Source organism: Somniosus microcephalus, chromosome 7 (genome assembly GCF_052327205.1).
Source record: "Somniosus microcephalus isolate GS21.2 chromosome 7, FLI_Smic_1.0, whole genome shotgun sequence".
Classification (NCBI taxonomy): domain Eukaryota; kingdom Metazoa; phylum Chordata; class Chondrichthyes; order Squaliformes; family Somniosidae; genus Somniosus; species Somniosus microcephalus.
In genome coordinates, this window is record NC_140993.1 from 133,119,059 (window position 1) to 133,142,167 (window position 23,109).

General features: G+C 42.6%; 1 protein-coding gene across 2 annotated transcripts in view; it reads left to right on the plus strand.

Moving 5' to 3' along the window:
- lyn (LYN proto-oncogene, Src family tyrosine kinase) overlaps positions 1 to 23,109 on the plus strand; it is a 156,533-nt gene that overhangs the window by 83,962 nt on the left and 49,462 nt on the right. For both annotated transcript variants that reach the window (XM_085992966.1, XM_085992965.1), the window contains exons 9-10: positions 13,432 to 13,614; positions 15,458 to 15,534. In XM_085992966.1, coding sequence (XP_085849092.1) covers positions 13,432 to 13,614; positions 15,458 to 15,534 — 260 coding nt within the window. The remainder of the gene's footprint in view (positions 1 to 13,431; positions 13,615 to 15,457; positions 15,535 to 23,109) is intronic.

Sequence of the window (23,109 nt, forward strand, 5' to 3'; positions counted from 1 at the left end):
TCTTCATTAAGATGGAGAATGAAGTAGTCGACTCAGAGACTAGGGTCCTAAATTTAAATAAAGGAAACTATGATGGTCTGAGGCGCGAGTTGGGTAGGATTGGTTGTCGAATGTCACTCAAAGGGTTGACGGTGGATAGGCAATGACAAACATTCAAAGACCGAATGGATGAACTACAGAATTTGTTCATCCCAGTTTGGCAGAAAAATAAAACAAAAAAGGTTACTCAACCGTGGCTAATGAGGGAAATTAAGGATAGCATAAGATCCAAGGAAAGGACATCTAAATTGGCCAGAAAAAGCAGTAAACCTGAGGATTGGGACCAGTTTAGGATTGAACAAAGGAGGACAAAGGGATTAATTAAGAAAGGGAAAATAGAATATGAGAGTAAGCTTGTAGGGAACATAAAAACTGACTCAAAGCTTTTATAGATATGTGAAGAGAAAAAGATTGGTGAAGTCAAGCATAGGTCCCTTGCAGTCAGAATCAGGGGAATTTATAATGGGGAACAAAGAAATGGCAGACCAATTAAATACATATTTTTGTTCTGTCTTCACAAAGGAGGACACAAATAACCTCCCAGAGATGTCGGGGAACATAGCGTCTGAGGAAAGGGAGGAACTGAAAGAAATCAGTATTTGTAGGGAAATGGTGTTCGGGAAATTGATGGGATTGAAGGCCGATAAATCCCCAGGGCCTGATAATCTACATCCTAGGGTACTTAAGGAAGTGGCCCTAGAAATAGTAGATGCATTGCTGATCATCTTCCAACATTCGATGGAATCTAGAACAGTACCCATGGATTGGAGGGTAGCTAATGTTACCCCACTATTCAAAAAAGGTGGTAGAGAGAAAACGGGGAATTACAGTCCGGTAAGCCTAACATCGGTAGTGGGGAAAATGCTGGAGTCCATTATAAAAGATGTAATAGCAGAGCACTTGGAAAACAGTGACCGGGTCGGACAAAGTCAACATGGATTTACAAAAGGTAAATCGTGCTTGACTAATCTAGTGGAATCTTTTGAGGATGTAACTGGTAAAATAGATAAGGGAGAACCAGTGGATGTGGTGTATTTGGACTTTTAGAAGGCTTTTGATAAGGTCCCGCATAAGAGATGTTGTAAAGTAAAGGCGCATGGGATTAGGGGCAAGGTATTGACTTAGATAGAGAACTGGTTGGCAGACAGAAAGCAACGAGTTGGAATAAACGGGTCTTTTTCCGAGTGGCAGGCAGTGACTAGTAGGGTACCACAGGGATCGGTCCTTGGACCCCAGCTATTCACAATATATATTAATGATCTAGACAAGGGAACTAGATGTAATATCTCCAAATTTGCAGACGACACAAAGCTGGGTGGGCGTGTGTGCTGTGAGGAGGATGCCGAGAAACTCCAGGATGATTTGGACAGGTTGGATGACTGGGCAAAAGCATGGCAGATGCAATATCACATGGATAAATGTGAGGTTATCCACTTTGGTGGCAAAAACAGGAAGGCAGATTATTATCTGAATGGCAATAGATTGGGAGAAGTGCAACAAGACCTGGGTGTCCTTGTGCACCAGTCGCTGAAGGTAAGCATACAGGTGCAGCAGGTGGTTAAGAAGGCAAATGGTCTGTTGGCCTTCGTAGCGAGAGGGTTTGAGTACAGGAGCAAGGAGGACTTGTTGCAGTTGTGCAGGGCCTTGGTGAGACCACACCTTGAGTATTGTGTGCAGTTTTGGTCGCCTTATCTGAGGAAGGATGTTCTTGCCATGGAAGGAGTGCAGCAAAGATTCACCAGGCTGATACCTGGGATGACAGGAATGACGTATGAGGAGAGATTGGGTCGATTGGGCTTGTACTCGCTGGAGTTTAGAAGAATGAGAGGGGATCTCATTGAAACTTATAACATTCTGACAGAACTGGACAGACTAGATGCAGGAAGGATGTTCCCGATGGTCAGGGAGTCCAGAACCAGGGGTCACAGTCTAAGGATAAGGGGTAGGCCATTTAGGACAGAAATGAGGAGGACTTTCTTCACCCAGAGAGTGGTGAACCTGTGGAATTCTCTACCACAGAAGGCAATAGAGGCCAATACATTAAATATATTCAAGAAGGAGTTGGATATATTTCTTAAGGCTAAAGGGATCAAGGGGTATGGGGAGAAAGCAGGGACCGGGTACTGAATTTGGATGATCAGCCATGATCGCACTGAATGGCGGAGCAGGCTCGAGGGGCCGAATGGCCTACTCCTGCTCCTATCTTCTATGTTTAATTTAAATTGTTAAGCTTCATTTGTATTTTTTAAGTTAGTTTTAGTTGATCGCACCAAAACAGCATCAGCTGGTTGGTTGTTGGAGAGGGAGTTAGGTCACTCATGCAGCCTCCTTCATGAACGCTAGCTGGCAATTTAAGTGGCAATCAGCCCCTTAATGTTCCTCAGGGTGGCCGTTCTTAATGCAAGCTTTAGCTCCTTTACCAAGATGGCGTCTAGCAGTAAACGCGAGCTAAACCAGTGTTTCAGCTCAAGACCCCATCTTGGCCACCTCAGAGGCTCTTTAGTGCCTGAAGGAGCTGTTGAAAATTGCCCCTGTAGACTCTTAAATCCGTACTTCTCTTGCTTAAAACAATGCCCATGTAAGAAGACTATTTGGACTGTTTAAAGTGAACCCTGGTATTTTAATTTCATTCACAATTCTAAACTTAACTGAAACTGAGTTATGAGCAAAATATAATAAAATACAAGTCTCTGCTGAATATGTTGCTTCTCCCAATTGCAGTGCCTATGGTTATGTGCTACCAGCCAACATATAATCTTACAAAATAGGCACAGCTTCTCTTTCCCCAGACAAACAGATTTGCCACACCCATTGTTCTATAAAGTGCCTTTTGAACTCCGTGTATTCTTGGAGACAGGAAAAAAATGTTCTAAATTAAATAGAGAAATAATGAGATAATCCTCAAAGGATTAAAAAGGGAAAATATAGTTTTAAATAATACAATTACAGAAACATTGAAATTGTTTGGATCCATTGCATTATTGCCTGGTTCCCATAATGATGGGCCACTGCAAATCAAGAACAATTTTCTTATGCTTCAATTTTGCCTCTCCTGCCACCCCACCTACTCCAAAAAATATTTACATCTGAACCTAACAAAACGACAACCTGGAGCCACGGCTAATCTGAATTTGTAAGCAGGCTATGCAGGATTGACGTGCATGAGATAAAAACCTAACTCATTTATCACATTTGTAAATGATGAGAAACCCATCACTCTATCGTTCCAAACAATTAAAAACAAAAGAATACAAGGAGGAGTGACAGGTTCTTCAAAAAATGATTACATGTACGTTACTCAAAAATAATTTAGAAAAATAATCCCTGCTACCAGGACCAGGTTTCCCCTTTAAGTCTCATTGCTCAGCTCTTGACTTTTTTGCTGACTAAAGCTCAGGCTCGAGCTCCGGCTACAAATGCTGCAAGATCCCAAGGGAGAAGCCGACAGGGCGGGGGGCAGGCTTGTGGTGATTGCTGCCCTGAGAGAGACTGGGGGAGTGCGTCTGTGGCTGTACCATGTACTGCTTGCCTTCTCTGCTATCGTGGCGCAAGCGGCGGTTGTTGGAGCTTGCGATGTGAAATTAGGTTGCATGCAGTGAGAATCCTCTGTCTCCCAGCCCCTTGTTCCCCATTCACCCCACCAGTGGAAACAATCTTTCACGACTTGCCCACAGCCAGCAAGGTCCCCAGGTTTCACTCCCCCCTTTACTGACTGCTCCTCTCTCAGCAGCGCTCCCACTCGCCATGCTGCTGCTGCTCCCGACCCTGTATGAAATGCTAGGCCACACACCAACTCCACCCCATTCCATAGTCCTCTCTTCCCAAGCCCCCGTTCCCTGATCCCCAGTCGCCTGTTGCTATCTCCCCATGCCCCGAGCTTAATCCTCTGGCCCTACCCACACCCACCGCCCCGAGTTTCAATCTTCTGACTCTTCCTGCCTCGCTGTGGCACTCGCTCTCTTGCTACTCCACCAGGAAGTAACTAAACCCAGAAATTCCTCAGTTCAAATCAAAGATTCAATTTTTTGAAGTCATTAATTGCCGCTTGCCATAATACCAGTTAATAGACAAAAAATGTCTGGGGAAAAACTGAATAAACTCACTTCTGGTAACACATTGAGATAAATTAAAAAGAATATCCCAGGCTGGATTGTGTTGCAAGAAGATGAGGGTTTAGTTGCTGTTGAGAAACTACTCAAAAATGTGGTTTTATCACATCAGAACCCCTTGTTATTTTAGCTGTGTGTATGTATACTCCACTTACAGCTCTGTTGTAGAACATCTTTCTTTAAAGTTTACTTTGTGTAAGCAATATAATAAATCAGAGGATCAGTACTATCTACTTCAAAGTGGGGCTGACACTGAGATGCTAAATTAATTATCAAAGAATATTTTTGAGTTTGTTTGAGATGCACAGAATATATAAAGGTTAAAAGAAATGTTTCCATACCTGTTTATGCAATGTGGGCTTGAGAGATGCAAACAATTTTGAAAGCTCAAGTTCCCCAATTGCAGCATCAAACATTTGTTCCTGTTCAGTCATTTTAACAATGAAACCCTCCTCTACATTCTGGACTTTTTTTCTACCCCCTTCCCTACCAAATAACGAAACTCCTCAAACCAGCACAATGTATTTACAACCACATCAACAGACAACCTAAAGTCTAAAGGAGGCCTGGGAGTGAAACTTGATCACCAGATAACAGAGGAGAATCTGAAGAAGTAAGAAAATAGATCCTCACCATAGAATAGTACAACACAGAAGGAGGTCATTTGGCCCATCAAATCTGCGCTGGCTCTTTCGAAGAGCAATCCAGTTAACCCCTCTCCCTGCTCTTTCTCCCTATCTCAGCAATTTTTCCTCCTTCAAGTATCCAATTCCTTTTTGAAAGCTACTACTGAATCTGTATCCACCACCCTATCGGGTAGCGTGTTCCAAATCCTAACCACTCATTGCTTTAAAAAGTTTTTCCTCATGTCGCCTCCAGTTCTTTTGTCAATCACCTTAAATCTGTGCCCTCTCATTATCAACCCTTCAGCCATTGGAAACAGTTTCTCTTTATTTACTCTATCTAAATCCTTCATGATTTCAAACTCCTCTATCAAATCTCCTTTTAACCTTCTCTGCTCCAAGGAGAGAAACTCCAGCTTCTCTAGTCTATCCACGTAACTGTATTCCCTGATTCCTGGAACCATTCTAGTAAATCTCTTCTGTCCCCTCTCCAAAGCCTTCACGTCCTTCCTAAAGTGTAGTGCCCAGAATATACTCCAGCTAGTGACCGAACCAATGTTTTATACAGGTTTAGCATAACTTCCTGACTTTTGTACTCTATGGGGTCGATTTTCCCGAAGCTGTCGGGAAGAAGGCGGGACTACAACTTTCGGGTTTTAGTCCTGCCTACATCGACATCCGGCCAATCCGCGCGATTTTCCCTTGATTGACCTTGTTGAGCCCGCCCAGCGGGCTCAGCAGGCCAATTAAGGGCCACCCGGCAACAGGTGATGTCACAGACTGCAATTTCATCTGTCAAGAGTTCTTGACAGATGAAATATCAGTGTTTCACAGCTGTTTCAAGCTGTTAAACACTGACAGTCTGAGTTCTGACATGAGTCCTTCTGCACAGACTCAGTTAGAACTCGCATCAGGATGTTGTTTCGTGCGCTCACTTTTGCCTTTGTCTTCTCGATGTGGTTCTTGAAGGTGAGGCATCGGTCAAGGGTGACTCCTAAGTAGATAGGGTGCTCGCAATGTGTCAGTGTTGCTCCACACCAGGTTACTTTCAACTGGCGTTTGGCTTCACAGTTTCTGAGGTGGAATGCACAAACTTGCGTCTTTGATGGGTTTGCGCGAAGGTGGTTTTCTTCCTAGTAGGATTTTAGTCCCTCCAAGGCCACTGAAGAACACTCTTATATGTAGCAGGATAACTTCAGTTTGCCTAATAATGAGACATGCTCTATGGCAAATGGTTTATAATATAATATTTTGGTAGGTTTTCTTTCTACTTCTCTGTTTTAAGAAATTCCTCTTGTACTGTGGGGTTATGATGGCAATCTCTGACCATTTCCTCGTATCGCTCTCCACCCACATCCCCCTTCCACCACCACCGCGCCCCCCCCCCCCCCGGGGCAACCCTACTACCTTATGTGTCCGCCCTTGGGAAAAAAACTCTCCCAACTCTTACAACTGCACTTATGAAATTCCCAGCTGTCCAGCATCTGGCCCTCCATTCACCATGATATTTCTGCAGCTACCGATCTGCTCAACCACACGCTCACCACCACCTTTGATGCCCTATTCCCTACTAAAACAATTACTCTCTCTCACCCTGGCCGTTCCCCCTGGTACAGCCCTCGTCTTCGCTCCTTTAAGTCCAAGGGACGCAGACTTGAACGGATATGGCGGACAACTGGTTTAGCCATTCACCGCCAGATCTGGCTGGACCACATAAAGCATTATCGGGTCCTGCTCTCGTCTGCCAAAATTGTTCACTATTCCAGAATCATTCTGGAATGCAATGTTCCTATTCTCTACTGCTAACCATCTTCTTAAACCCCTCTCCCCTGTCTCCTCCACCCTCACCTCCGATAACAAGTGTGAGGAGCTCATGGACTTCTTTGTCTCTAAGATTGAGACCATCCATTCAGCTACCTCTGCCACTTCCCTTCCTTCCCCTAGCCCACTGGGCCAAACTTCCTCTAAGGTTCCCCCCCTGCCCTAGCCCTGAACTTGCATCTTTCTCCAGTTTCTCTCTGATCTCCCCTCATGACCTCTCTGCGCTCATCTTGTCCATGAGACCCACCTCCTGCACCTTCGACCCTATTCCCACCAAACTGCTGACCACCCAACTTCCTTTTCTGGCTCCCATGTTAGCTGATATTGTTAATTGTTCTCTCTCCTCAGGTACTGTCCCCCCTCCCTCAAATTTGCCGTCATCACCTCTCCTCAAAAAAAATAACCATTGATCCATCTCTTCTTGCAAACTACTGCCCCATCTCCAACCTTCCTTTCCTCTCCAAAGTTCTTGAACGTGTTGTCACCTCCCAAATCCGTGCCCATCTTTCCCACAATTCCATGTTTGAATCCCTCCAATCAGGTTTCCGCCCTTGCTACAGTACTGAAAGGGCTCTCATCAAAGTCACAAATGACATCCTTTGTGACTGTGACAAAGGTAAACTATCCCTCCTTGTCCTTCTTGACTTGTCTGCAGCCTTTGACACGGTTGACCACTCCATCCTTCTCCAACACCTCTCCACCGTCATCCAGCTGGGTGGAATTGCACTCGCCTGGTTCCATTCTTATCTATCTAATCGTAGCCAGAGAATCACCTGCAACGGCTTCTCTTCCCGCTCCAGCATCGTAACCTCTGGTGTTCCCCAAGGATCTATCCTTGGCCCCCTCCTATTTCTCATCTACATGTTGCCCCTTGGCGATATCATCCGAAAACACAGCGTCAGTTTCCACATGTATGCTGATAACATCCAGCTCTACCTCACCACCTCTTCTCTCGACCCCGCCATGGTCTCTAAATTGTCAGACTGTTTGCCTGACATACAGTTCTAGATGAGCAAATATTTTCTCCAATTAAATATTGGGAAGACCGAAGCCATTGTTTTTGGTCCCCACCACAAACTCCGTTCCCTAGCCACTGACTCCAACTCTCTCCCTAACATCTGTCTGAGACTGAACCACACTGTTCACAACCTTGGTGTCATATATGACCCTGAAATGAGCTTCCGACCACATATCCGCAGCATAACAAAGACCGCCTACTTCCACCTCCGTAACATCGCCCGTCTCCACCCTTGTCTCAGTTCATTCGCTGCTGAAACCCTCATCCATGCCTTTGTTACCTCTAGACTTGACTATTCCAATACACTCCTGGCTGGCCTCCCACATTCCAACCTATGTAAACTTGAGGGCATCCAAAACTCGGCTGCCCATGTCCTAACTCACACCAAGTCCTGTTTGCCCATCTCCCCTGTGCTCGTTGACCTACATTGGCTCCCGATTAAGCAGCGCCTCGATTTCAAAATTCTCATCTTTGTTTTCAAATTCCTCCATGGCCTCGCCATTCCCTATCTCTGTAACCTCCTTCAGCCCCACAACCCCCCCGAGATATCTGCGCTCCTCTAATTCTGCTCTCTTGAACATCCCCGATTATAATCACTCAACCATTGGTGGCCGTGCCTTCTGTTGCCTAGGCCCAAAGCTCTGGAATTCCCTGCTTAAACCTCTCCACCTCGCTACCTCTCTTTCCTCCTTTTAAGATGCTCCTTAAAACCTACCTCTTTGACCAAGCTTTTGGTCTCCTGCCCTAATTTATCCTTATGTGGCTCGGGGTCAAATTTTTTGTCTTTTAATACTCCTGTGCAGGGCCTTGGGACGTTTTACTATGTTAAAGGTGCTATATAAATATAAGTTGTTGGCTGGAGCAGGTTAAACCAGGCCAACCTTCAACAGCTTCCTCTCATATTGCACCTTTTAACTTAACAAAAAGCAAACAAATCACTCCCAGGGACAAAAGCATGGGCGGGGGTGGGGTGGGGATGGGGGAGGAGGAGAAGAGTTGGGGGAAATGACTGTCCAACGGCATAGTCACAGCGATAGGTCTTGAGGAGGCTATTGAAGGGAGTGGAGAAAGATAACAAGGAAGGAGTTTGTTTTATCCTTGTGCATTTTCCTCTGTGAGTTCCAACCCCGAATGATCTCTAAAGTGTCTTCACTCGCCCTGATATTTAGGTAAGCTTTCAGTAACGTGCTAGGATAACTCACAGAAAATTTTCTGTTAATTACTTTTTATTTACTGGATTTATCCTATGCTCCAAAGGTTCTTTCTCCTGTATGAATTGAGCAAATCTATTTCACAATAGATACAATGAATAAATAGCAGTAATATGCATATATACTTATAGTAGAAAATGTACTATCTATCTTCTATAAAGGCAAACAACAAATGTTCACAATCGCTATACTAAGTTGATAAGTTTAATTAACATTTATTACACACGGATTGTTTTCTTGTATTCCCACCACTGCTGGAGCTAGCACACAGGGCTAGAGAAGGTTGCAGAGGTAGGGAGGGGTAAGGCCATGGAGGGACTTCTGCCTATCATCCTATCTGTAGGCTGCATGCAAACCCAGGTCCCAGAAATAAAATTTACCGCACTGTATTTGCTATTGCTTCAGCAGCTTATCTTTCCTCAGTGGTTTTTGACACAACAACTTTAATCTCCCATATCAAGGTCCATGTGACCATTCAGAAGCATGTGCCAGACTGGAACCTCTACACCAACAGTACCAAACCTCATTGTTAGTAACATTTTCTGTTTAGATCTAAGTAAGGTTTTCCCAAATCCTGCTGTATTTGGGTTATGCTGAATTTTGATTGTCTATGTTTTCAGTATTCCATCAATTTTTTAATGGTTTTATACACTTGAGGTGCTGCTTTTAATGTGAACTTGGACCTCCAAATTGTTCTGTTCTTCCACATCACCCAGCTTTCCTCTATTAAAATTATAATAATTACTTTATTGAACCAAAATGTACCACTTCACTGACATTGCATTCCATCTGCTTCCATTTGCCCATTCCATCATTTTATCATCCCTCCATGGCCTTACCCCTCCCTACCTCTGCAACCTTCTCTAGCCCTGTGTGCTCGCTCAAACAGTTTCCTTTGGTTCTCCAGATCATTTACTAAGCCTCCCATTTTAGTAGCATCTTCAAATTTGGACACCACTTTGGAAATCGGAAGGAAAGCCACACTTGTTAATTAAATAATTTTTCATGTAGATACTGCCTCCTTTAAACTGCCTAAATCCTGATGCACAAGCAACGCCCATATCCCGTGAATGAATTTATAAAAAAAAAAAAAGTGAAATAAATCAATTAAAACTTTTAGCTAGCATACCAGAGTTTGACTATCTGGGTATACAATCACAGCATTGATATCCTAGTTGACTAATTTACTATAGTTTTGCACTTGAGCCAACAGTAAAAGTATGTGGGAAGAACTGACGAGAGAGAATTATTTATTAACACCTCAGTAGAAGGCAAGTGGAATACATTTAAAGGCATTCAAATTAAATTTCAGGACAAATTAATAACCAAAATTAAAGGGGGAAGAGAGAAATGAAAAGGCTTATAGCTTGAAATGTTAAACACAACAGCATGAAACCCTTTCACTATCATAATGAGAAAAGCCAGGGAAGAGCGGAGAACCTTAAAGGATACTTATGGGGATGAAATTGAGGACAAATGGAGAATCATTGGTATACTAAATAAATACTTCCTTGAATCAATCATTAGGAGCAAATTTAAATTTATATCTCTACAAGAATAATCTAATTAATAGAAGTTAACATGGCTTTAGTTGGACAGGATCCTCCACTTCTACTCTCGTTGATTTTTCTTCTGGAAGTGACATCCCTTGTGGACAGTGGAAAACGATATGACATGGTGTGTGCAGATTTCCAAACGGCCTTTGATAAAGTTCCTTGGGGAAAGGCTGAAATCAGTGGGAATTCAAAGTAAAACCTGGGCGAGGATAAGGAATTGGCTGAAGGAAAGAAAACAATGGGAAATTGTTAGGGAGCGCTGAATGGACTGCCACAGGGTTTGAGGTTGGGGCCTGCATTAAGTTTGCAGACAATATTTAATTTGGGGTGGTGGGGGGGTGCGGAAGTTGAAAGAGTCAAAGCAACCAGGACCCTACAAAAGGAATTGGATAAAATCTGCAACTGGGCAAATCAGTGGTCAATGAAATGCAATACAAGTAAGTGCAAGACACTGCGAATTGGTAGTAAAATGGATGTTTTTTAAAAATTAGTTTATGGGATGTGGGCGTCGCTGGCAAGGCCAGCATTTATTGCCCATCCTTAATTGCCCTTGAAAAGTTGGTGGTGAGCCGCCGCCTTGAACTGCTGCAGTCCGTGTAGTGAAGGTACGCCCACAGTGCTGTTAGGGAGGGAGTTCCAGTATTATGACCCAGCGACGATGAAGGATCGGCGATATACTTCCAGGTCAGGATGGTGTGTGACTTGGAGGGGAACTTGCAGGTGGTGGTGTTCCCATGCACCTGTTGCCCTTGTCCTTCTTGGTGGAAGAGGTCGCAGGTTTGGGAGGTGCTGGCGAAGAAGCCTTGGCGAGTTGCTGCAGCACATCTTGTAGATGGTACACACTGCAGCCATGGTGCACTGGTGGTGGAGGGAGTGAATGTTTAAGGTGGTGGATGGGGTGCCAATCAAGCGGGCTGCTTTGTCCTGGATGGTGTCGAGCTTCTTGAGTGTTGTTGGAGCTGCACTCATGCAGGCAAGTGGAGAGTATTCCATCACACTCCTTACTTGTGCCTTGTAGATGGTGGAAAGGCGTTGGGGAGTCAGGAGGTGAGACACTCACCACAGAATACCTAGCCTCTGACCTGCTCTTGTTGCCACAGTATTTATGTGGCTTGTCCAGTTAAGTTTCTGGTCAATGGTGACCCCCAGGATGTTGATGGTGGGGGGATTCGGCGATGGCAATGCCATTGAATATCAAGGGACAGTGGTTAGACTCTCGCTTGTTGGAGATAGTTATTGCCTGGCACTTCTGTGGCGCGAATGTTACCTGCCACTTATCAGCCCAAGCCTGAAAGACGTCCAGGTCTTGTTGCATTCGGGCATGGACTGTTTCATTATCTGAGGAGTTGTGAATGGCACTGAACACTGTGCAGTCATCAGCGAACATCCCTATTTCTGACCTTATGTTGGAGGGAAGGTCATTGATGAAGCAGCTGAAGATGGTTGGGCCGAGGACACTGCCCTGAGGAACTCCTGCAGCGATGTCCTGGGGCTGTGATGAAAGACTTTAACTACCACAACCATCTTCCTTTGTGCTAGGTATGACTCCAGCCAGTGGAGTGCTTTCCCCCCGATTCCCATTGACTTCAGTTTTACTCGGGCTCCTTGATGCCACACTCGGTCAAATGCTGCCTTGATGTCAAGGGCAGTCACTCTCACCTCACCTCTGGAATTCAGCTCCTTTTCCATGTTTGGGCCAAGGCTGTAATGAGGTCAGGAGCTTAGTGTTGCAAGTATATTATAGACTGTGTAGAAATAACTAAAGGTGAGGCAGAAAGAGACTTGGGCATGACAGTAGATTCGACACACCTTTAATCACTGTTGAGCAGTAATAAACAAAGCAAACATAATGCTTAATTAAAAACATAAAATGCTGGAAATACTCAGGTCAGGCAACATCTGTGGAGAAACAGTTAACGTTTCAGGTCGGTGACATTTCATCAGAACTGGAAAATGTTAGAGATGTAACAGTTTTTAAGCAAGTACAGAGGAGGGGGGAGGGGAAGAAAGGAAAAAGGGAAGGTTTGTGATAGGGTGGAAGGCAGGAGAGATTAAATGAAAAAAGGAATGATGATGCAAGGCAAAAGGGGATGGTAATGGGACAAGTAAAGAAACAAAAGATGGGTCTAGAGGAGGTGTAAATGGCAACAGCAGAATCATTACCAACACCTGCTGTCTGAAAAATGGGAGCAGTGCTTAGGAGTTGAAATTGTTGAACTCTATGTTGAGTCCGGAAGGTTGTAAAGAATTCTTAATTATGTTGCTGAGTATGTTGAGTAAAAGTCAGAATGCATCATGCTAAAACTCTACAGAATCCTGACCAAACTGCACCTTGAATACTATGTTCTGTTTTGGTCAACAAGACATGAGGAAATCATTCAAGCAATAGAACTGATGCGGAGGCAAACCGTGAGTCAAAGGAAAGACTGAAAAACCTAGGCTCTTTAATCTTCAAAGGAGCAACACTGAAGGCACCTTGTAGATTTTTATAAGATATTAAAAACACATTGATGTTAATCTTGAGCATTTAATCTGGAGTATGTCGGGTACTAGGTGAAAGTGACAACAGTTAACACTATTGAAAGGAAAGTTTAGGATAGAAACATAGAGATAGGAACAGGAGTAGGCCATTCGGCCCTTCGAGCCTGCTCCGCCATTCAATGAGATGTCAGGAAAAACTGCTTCAAACACATGCTGATCAAATTTGGATAAGGTAGTGGAGGCAAAAACCTTGGACTCATTCAAGAGTCGGGTGATGTAACGGAGAGGGGTGTCAGATAATGTGATGGGGAGAATGAAAGTCTTTCGTCTGGCTGGATGAGCTAAAATGGTTCAAGATGGCCTCCCTCATCTGTATCTATCTTATAATCTGTTTTGTATGCAAGACTCTTGTCTTCAATGCAGTGAAGTACTGTAAATTGTATATTTTAGACTGAAGTTGCAACTGTAAAATGGCTTGGAACTTGCAGTTTCTCTTTTTATCAGAGAAATAAATGATAATTCCTTTGCTGTCAACAGCTTTCCTTACTGTACTTGTGTTCCATTTTGTTTTAGGTTACTATAACAATTCTACAAAAGTAGCTGTGAAAACTTTGAAACCAGGCACCATGTCTGTGGAAGCCTTCCTTGAAGAAGCCAATCTCATGAAGAAACTCTTACACGAACGATTGGTGCGGCTTTACGCAGTAGTGACTAAAGGAGATCCGATTTACATTATTGCTGAATTTATGGTCAATGGTCAGTCTGAACACTGGAATTAAGCACAGTGGTTTTTATTCAGGGGTTGATGAGTAGCCCAATAATCCCAAATGTAGATAAATCCTGGGTTACTAAATGTCCAGCTTTAGAAGTCTGTTTACTATGTAATAATTCTAGTGGGTGTGGTAAATCTGCTCCTGCTTTTATGTTAGAATTCAGGGTTGGACTCTCCTACACATTTTGCCCTCAGTTCTTCAACTTTTTAAAAAAAAAAAAAAAAAATAATGAACAGCAGTGCATGTTTGTTTGTGCTCAAATCACAATCAGTAGTCAAATTGAACTGAAGTAATACAAGCTTCGGAAAATTTCCACTTTTAATTCAGTGCCAAATATGCACAACAATAAGGTACAATATACTGTATCTCTGGAAGCTATATTGATGTAACTCATTTGCAAAAATATTGAAAGGAACTGAGAATTTCATTGGACATAAATTGCATCTCTTAATTTGCATCTAATACAACGTTTTGCAGAACAACTTCTGCATTGTACTACTGTTGGTAATACATTAAAGTGTGTATTGGCAGCATTCCAGATGTGTTGCACCTGTAAGGTGGTGCTGTGTCGCTCATTATGTGATCCATTACGTGCTGTAGGGCTCAACTAACGTAGCTTGAAGTCAAACAGCGTTTCAATCACCTCTTCACTTGATGAGCCTTCAATCTCACTCTTCACCTGAATTGTACCGAAAGAACCAGAAATTATAACTGCTCAGGGTCCCTTTGCCAAATCTTCATGACAAATTCAATGCACATTCTTTTTACAAAGAGAGCTGCATTTAAATGCTTCAATACCATCTGCTATTCAAGTGAAGCAAATCTCAAATAATTGTACGAAGAGCAACTCTATACTCCGTAGCTTATGTCCTGATGATTGACTGACAACAAAGTGTGTCCTGCATAAAACAGTAAATTTCTCCACCAGAAAATATTATGAACATTCACCTAAAAGTCAACTTTCTCTACCCCAGCAGAGCTGTAAAATGGGGCCTTCTCTCTCCCTCCCAACCTCCCATGAGCTGGAAAATGGTCCTTTGCCCAGAACTCCCTTTCCTGCTGAGAGGACAATCTTATTTCCCTGAAACACATTGCCCTCCCCCACCTCCCTCCAGCCCCGCCCTAGTGTGGTAAATCCACCCAAGGGATGGAAGCAGAATAACAGCTCCTACCCAATGCTGAGATGAAATTCTATGCCTGATCGAAGGGATACCCCCACTGAGATACCGTCTTGACCATAACTCCCCCATCCCCTCTTCCCCCTCTCTTCCACTCCCTTCTCTTCCTCAAGCCCCTTTCTAACTAACCAGATAATAGAGAAGGATGAGATAGTGAAACACAGGTGTCACAGGCACATTCCAGTAATTCAATCTAGCAAACTTAGATTATGTGTTCAAGTCCTGGATGTCTTCTGACTCAGGTGAGAGGGCTGCTACTGAGCCAAGGCTGACACCTCGACAATAAGAAAACACTTAAGGGGAACAAATCCTTACTAGCTCTGAGGGCAGAAGTTGGAATAACTCAAGTGCCTAGTTTGTAAATTCTAGAAAGGCTATGAACACATGCTACACATACTTCAGATCTCAATGTTCTTGAATTTCTCTAATCCAAGGGATTCCTACAAATGACATTTGAACACCAGAAAAATTGCATGTACTGTATTATTTCAGGATTCACTTCTTTAAAGCATCAAAGTTTGTAGATATTAAACTAAAAAAAATTTATTGCTGGAATTTAAAGAACGAATTGGAATTTTGTCTATAAAAGCTTACTTGTTACTTTTAAATCCTGTATTTATCTAAAGTATATATTTTTTTAAACCACAGGTAGTTTACTAGATTTCCTGAAGACAGATGAAGGGAAGGGACTTATATTACCAAAAATGATTGATTTCTCAGCACAGGTAAGTAAGTTATATGAAAATAAGGTGTAAACCAGATTAAATGTTTTACCCTGTATTTGTATGAGGTCCTGAAAGGCGCTATATAAATGTAAGTCTTTCTTTAACATCAAGATGCTTGGACCAGCATTTGAGTCTGTTGTTACTCCCTGCTCTCTCTCCATAAAACAATGGGTTCAATATTAACTCCTCCATGATGGGCAGGAGAGGGTCGGTGGAGGGTTAAAAATGTAAAATCGCAAAAGGCGACCCAACCCGCCGCGTACACGTCTGCCACCATTTTAACAGTGGCGGGTTGCATGGCGTACCTGCATCCTGTCTTGGCAAGGGAGATATTAAATAATATTTAAATCCAACTCCCACAGTGCAGTTGGGAGCCTGATTTAAATGTAACAGTTGTGGGCTGGGTTTCCCAGTGCTCGGGAAACACGGCAGTTAAATGGAGACGGGAGCTGCTCGCTGCAGAAGGTAAGTGCTTTTTAGAGCTCTCCTTGTGAACTAGGGGGAGAAACATAGTCAGAAGCGGAAACTTTGAGTATAAGACAAGGCATACTATTTTGTCCTTGTACAAGACCTTAGTCAGACTGCACTTGGAATACTGTGTCCAGTTTTGGTCTCCTCACATGGTGGGTGATATTGATGCTTTGGAAAGGGTGCAGAGGAGGGCCACTAGACTAATTCCCAGTTTAAAGCACCTTAGTTATCAAAATAGGCTAAAAGAGTTGGGACTCCACACTTCAGAGAAGCGTAGACTTAGAGGTGACCTGATTGAGGTTGAAAGATGATGAAGGGAATAGATTGTGTTCCAATTGACAGTTTGTTTCAATTAAATAGGCATAAGAGGAACAGGGGGTCACAAATTTAAGTTGTATATGGCTAGATCTAGGTTTGATGTCAGGAGGTGGTTCTTTTCCCAGAGAATAGTGGCCCTCTGGAATAGGCTGCGGTCTCGTGTGGTGGACACGGACTCACTGAATTCCTTCAAACGAGAGCTGGGCCAGTTTCTGGCTGGGGCAGAGATCCCCTCTTACAGAAGGTAGGTACTGCAGGGAATTCAGGGCCAGAATTATTTCCTGGACTAGTTTCGATTGCCTAGATGGGTCAGAGAGGAATTTCCCAAATCTTCCCCCCCCCCCCAATTGGCCTGGGTTTTTAAAATCTCTTTTTGCCTCTCCCAGGGATCACATGGTTTTGGGTGGGGTGAAGTGTATACATTGGGCCGTAATTTGCGTCCCCTACGGGTGTGTACGCGCACATAAGAGCCGCGCAAGTTCCGGGCATGCGCTAAAACCTGTAACTTGCGATCTGTCAACAGTTTTCTTGACAGATCCGGCACATCCCAAGGAAAAGGGCATCCGCGGACGGAAAGTGGGCTATTGCCCAACTTCTGCCCAGCGAATGCCAGTGAAATTCTTACGCCAGCATAAGTGTTTTTAAAAAAAAAAAGAAAGAGAATTTTATCAATAATTTATACATTTAAAAACCTGTGAAATAAGGTAAGTTTATTTTTAGTCCCTTTAAACCATGTAAATTTATTTTTCAAAAAATTACATTTTTGTATTAAATATTTAATTAAATGCCATTTTAATTCATTTTAAACGTGGTGTTTTTTAAAATTTATTGGTAGTGTAGAGATTTTTTTGGGGGTATTCCCATTCATACTTGAACCTCCATAAGCATGAATGGGGATCCGCTTCTTTCATTGGTTGGGCTGGCCCACGTGATCCCAGGGGTGCTCGCAAACCACCTACGCCCCTGGGATACGTGGGCCTCTGCCCATGGGTACCCGGGAAGCAAGGTATCGCAATTGTGTGGGACAGGCTCAGTGGACCAGAGGGTCTTTATCTGTCCATCATTGTTTGTATGTAACTCTAGTGAACTGTCTTCTGTCATACAGGCTGATGAAAAACCTTGTGACCCTCCTGGTTTGATGATTCTGTTCCACACAAAGCTGACTCACTTACAGTATTTCTTTTTAAACTTCATATTTTTGCCCCTTGTTAAGGCTACCTGCATCTTGCATTATTCCCCAACTGAGAGGCTAGCTCAGTGCTCATTTCCAGGTCTCTCTTGATGCTGGTCTGTGAGATTCAGAGATGTGTGGGAGTGGTTACTGTTTTCCTTATGGGGCAGGGAGCACTTTTGATAGCCTGGAGATAGGAAAATCAATATTTAAGAGTAATTGTGAATTGAATCCAACCAGCCTGTGATACTTAAGAGTATTTTCTAACTGAATAACTTTCGCAAATCAAAAATGACACGTTACTGCTATGGCAGTGCTAAAAACATCGGGCCCAAATGTAAAAAATGGTGTCTATTCCCTTGTGGAAAAAAATATATCTTCAAAGCGGCATGGAAGAAACATTGGGATGCTGAGGTAAATAACACTTGAATCAGGCAGTGAAAATATGTATGTGTGTGCCAAGTTTACATTAAGGTAAAACTGGAGAAAAGTCAAAAAGAGGAGTATCTTAAACAAAAAGCAGAGTTATTCTTATCCTTGCATCCATATTGACCAAGACGGTTTCTGGATCCACTGAGAATTTCTCAATTTAGCATTTTGAATGTTGAGAATAAGGACCCATAGTCATTTAGAGGGGAGGGGATAGAAAATAGAGATGTTGCAAATTACCCAAACCTCCACTTGCAGCTCAACTCCTTGATACTCCATCCATACAGTATATAATTTTTAATGAGTTGTTCATTGATTGCCACTGTATCGGTCTTGTTCAAATATATTAGATGATATTTACTGAATGAACTGGTGGATATCAGGGCCTAGGCCATGCTATCCACCCCATCACCCTCCTTCATTGGAGGACCTTTGCCGGAGAGTTACCCTAATCTGGGAGTAGAGACACACTGCAGTGGGACGAAGAGGCAGCCAGCAAGCTGCCTGTAAAGAAGTTATTTTTTAAGGTAATTTTTATTTTGATGGGGCCTGTGCATGGATGTACTCTGAGAGCACTTGCATAGGCCCCTCTTCACTTCATGCCATCCATCAACATAACAGACAACCCCCCGGGTCCAGTGTGCAAACCTTGGGAACATGATGAGGGCTGTGTTTCCCTCACTTGCATGTTAACCTGTGCCCAGCCATGTATGGGATGGTAGCAGAGTGTGTCCCCAAATAACCTCCCACTTCTGCCCACCCCAGATTGGCCGAAAAATTGTCGGGTCGGTGGGGAGCTTAGGCCAAACTGGCACTGTTTATTTAAATCAGTATTCACCACAGAGCTGTGGAGATATGCTGAGATTGAATCTGATTTCAATCCAATTTCACTCTGATTTTGTTGTTAAACTACAATTTGAAAGGTGAGAAGACACTGATATGACTGCTACAGATCATTGTTCTTTGTCTCAATAGTCCTGTAGTTTTGCTTTTACTTGCAGAAGAAACAAGAACACAAGGAAAGCCAGGAACTTTGTTTAAAAAGGTCATTTGCCCCATAAAAGTTAATCTCACCAGTGCAGTAGCTCTTCCATCGTAACATCTAATTTTATTTTGACTAGCATCAATGTCTTTATTACCTTTCTTGGTAGATTATTCCAAATATTTATCACTTCGAGTATAGATGTGTTTCCTTATATCTGGCCGAAATTTACTTTTCACAAATTTCCATTCATGTCTTCTGATCCTACTGTATTGGTCAGTTTTGAACTAATAATTAGGTTTACTTATCTATGCCACTTTACATGCTTTGATGAGGTCTCCAGCTGCTGCCTGTCTAAGACTGTAAAGTTTCTCTAATCTTATAGCTCATTCCCTTTTTATTCTTGGGACCAGTTGTTGCTCTTTTCGTCAAACTTTTTGATACAAAAAAGCTATAGCATGATAATCAAAACTGAGCACAGTATTATGAACTGTAAAGCCCCCCACCCCTCAGTTTGACATTACACCTGTCATGAGTGCTTTCTTTTGCTTATTTTTGTAACCAGATTGTAATCTCGGCATTATTCTGTCTTGGCTTTTGAAGCGTTTCATGTAGAATATTATTAAAAAGCTCAAAAGTCTAAATAAACTAAATCCTAGGGATTGCTATTATCTTCTTTATCTGTACCACATTGAAAGAAGTCAAGGGAGTTGGGCAGCATCTACCCCTTCACGATCTATATAAAATTTACAAGATACTTATGGATGAGGAAGGCCATTTGGCCCATCATAATTCATCCAACCAGAACAATCTTACACTTCCTTCCTCCGCCCCTCCACTCCCTCCCCACCCTTGCCACACCTAATTATTTCAAAGTTTTTGCTATTGCCATTCTGCTAAACTTTCCACTCATTTGGGAGTCTTGCATAACTGGTATCATCCAGTGTCACTGTTCATCATCATTGCCTTTCCATACAAGAAAAGAACTGCAGCATTGCTTTTTTGTGACGATCATTCTTTGGTTTACCTTCCAAACTTCAATTTAAATGCAGTTTTAGATTTTAAAATTTACTTGGAACCTTAATACAATTTTAAACTTTTAACTCTGCTTAATTGTTACCGCAGTTTGTTTTAAAAACAAAATAAATCTTAATTCATACTTTTAAAAAGAGCCTCAGATTCTGGGTATTCAGCAATGTATCGGTAAACACACAAAAGGAAGCATTCCTCTTGTATTGACAGATTTGTAACGTGTACAGTGGCCTTCCAGAGTTCCATCGTTGGCCTTCGCACAGGACTGACCTTTATTGAAAACTGTTTACATTTTAATGCTCTATTATAAGCCTTTCCTGTTAATTACTGATATATAAAAGTAACAATATATACCAGTTGAACAACAAAATTCTGCTTGCCAAATGAAAATGTTGTGCCTTAGGGAATGTTGCTTTAGGTCAGTGAGCATTTGCTAAAATTATAATGCATGCAAACTCGCATACATCTTTTAGTTTGGATATTGATGGTTTATTTGTGATCATTTTGTTTCTGAACCTAGCATTTATGGTTCCCAAAATGATATTAAACATATTCAATGCTAGCAGTGTTTTAAACTGTCCTCTCTAGTTTTTGGAGCTCTGGTTACTACAGGGAGGATTTTCCTGGTACCTGTATATAACAATATTCTAGTGCCAATTCTGCCATACGCTGAAAGCACCTTCACAAAAAGGGAAAGAGGGATTACAGATCCGGTATCCTGGGAGTGTAATCTGTTGATTCGCATTCCCCTACCAATGCTTTGTGTCGGATCTGGCAGCGAACAGATGTTTTTTCTTGGCCTTAAACTGCTGCAGATTTTGAGTTCTGCAGCAGCTGGGAGTTTCCACAACCTTCCCCACCTCTCGGCAGGTTCCCTGTTGCAGATGATAATCTTTTCAAGAGCCCTGGAGATGCAATTAAGGGAATTCAAATCAATCAATCACTCTCCCTTTAACTGACATTTAGAGGCTAGATCCAGATATTTAAGAATTTTGCCTATTAACATCCGGTACAAATGAGAGACACTGCTTTAAGCTCCTGAATTAAACAGTCGGTAACTCTCGCTCATTATTTGGCAAATCTTCAGGTCTGTTATGGGTCCTATATGAGCTAGCTTACTGCTCAGCCAGACCTAATGGTTGAATTCTGCTAACCCATCACCCCTGTCCTCGCTGACCTACATTGACTCCAAAATGCTTCAAATTTAAAATTCTCACCCTTGTGTTTAAATCCCTTCATGGCCTCACCCCTCCCTATCTCTTTATCCTACTCTCTTATGCATCTCTCCATACTTTTGCCCCCACCATTGCCAGCTATGCCTTCAGCCACCTAGACCCCACAGTCTGGAATTCCATCCCTAAATCCCTCTGCCTCTCTACCTCCTTAAAACCCACATCTTTGACCGACCATTCATTTACCCTTCTTAACATCTCCTCCTTTAGCTCATTTTTTTTCTGAATATACCTACATGAAGAGTGTTGGGATGATTTTCTATGTTAAAGGTATTATATAAATGCCAATTGTTGAACTTTACAGCCTTCCGGACTCTCTCTCGAGTTCAACAATTTCAGATAATAATCCCTGCCCCCATTTTTCATGCAGTATGATTTTGCCATTCCCATTTGCAACATTTTCACAGTATGTTCTTTCAATTCCTTCCTCCCCATCTAAACCACCCCCTCCCCCCCTGCCGTCTCTGCACCTGTTTTAGTATCTGTTACATTTCTAGCTTTTTCCAGTTCTGACAAAGGGTCCCAGACCTGAAACGTTAACTCTGTTTCTCTCTCCATGGATGCTGCCTAGCCTGCTGAGTATTTCCAGCATTTTCTGTTATATTAGGGGATTTAGAAACTTTTTTTCTCTCAATACAGTTTGCGGAACAATCTTCTATTATTTGAATTATAAAGAGATCTGTTATTCAGGAAAACAAACAGGATAAGGAAAAGAAAGTATTACATAAGGAATAGAATGGGGTTAGACAATACAGATGTCAGTAGAAATGTTATGATGTATTTGTCGATATTTGATGTACATTTTATTAGAGCATGTAGACCCTTTTAGTCAGTTGAACACCTGGTTTTCAGGAACTTGTCACTGTCCCAGGGTTACCGAAACAGATGGTTTTGTGGCTGAAATTTATGAATAATCATGTTGCCATGCCAACTTTAATCCTGTTTAGCATTTTTCTGTTGACATATTTGCTTCTGTTGTAGAGAATGAATGAAAGAATGAGGTAAAGTGCTATCCTTTCACTTTGGGGGCATGGTTTGAATCCTGTCCAGATTGATGGTGTGAAGGTCTCCTGGTTGTAAGAGTTCTCCATAAAACAAATTGGGTTGTCTGAACCCATTGCTATAATTTGGCATTCATTGGCAATCTCACTCACCTATAGTGGTGACTGACATGGAACTTAAAAAAAATTCTATTGTTTACCAAAGCATACTCACTAATAATTTCCACAGGGTTCTCTGGACGATCTGCTGTACTTTTAGCACAAGATTGGTGAAAACCTTGGAGATAACCGTAAATGGCTGTTGATGCTGTTTCTCCAGGATTTCCTCCAACCTTCCGCCATAATTTTCGGCAGGAGATCGGGGAACCCCTTTGGAATTTCTACCCAACTGTGCTGAGGTTGTGATTGAGGTGGAGGAGAGATCAGAAGGACTTTAACTCTACATTTGACCCATAATTTAGCTCTGCGTGCTTAACACTGTCTTTGGATAACCGAAATGAAATGTTCCATTCCTCAGTAGTGACATGCCTCAACTTGAGCACAGAAATTCACCAAATAAGTATGATTTTAGCTACTAAGTATCATGCTCTGGATTGTTTAAGAAAATGCAGCACTTGTCCCTGAAATTCCATGGGGGGCGGAGTTGGGGGGAGACCAGCGGAAAACCCAAAAACCATTTACATGGTTTCTCTAGGGGTTTTGCTACAGGTTCAGGGCCTTCCTGTTTAATTTACTTGCTAGATTTTTCATTAACTTATAAATTGATGCTAACCTCCCAAAACCCGCGACCTCTACCACCCAGAAGAACAAGGGTAGCAGGTGCATGGGAACACCATCACCGCCAAGTTCTCCTCCAAGTCCCACACCATTCTGACTTGGACATAGATTGCTGTTCCTTTATGGTCTCTGGGTCAAAATCTAGCAGTATTGCGGGAGCAC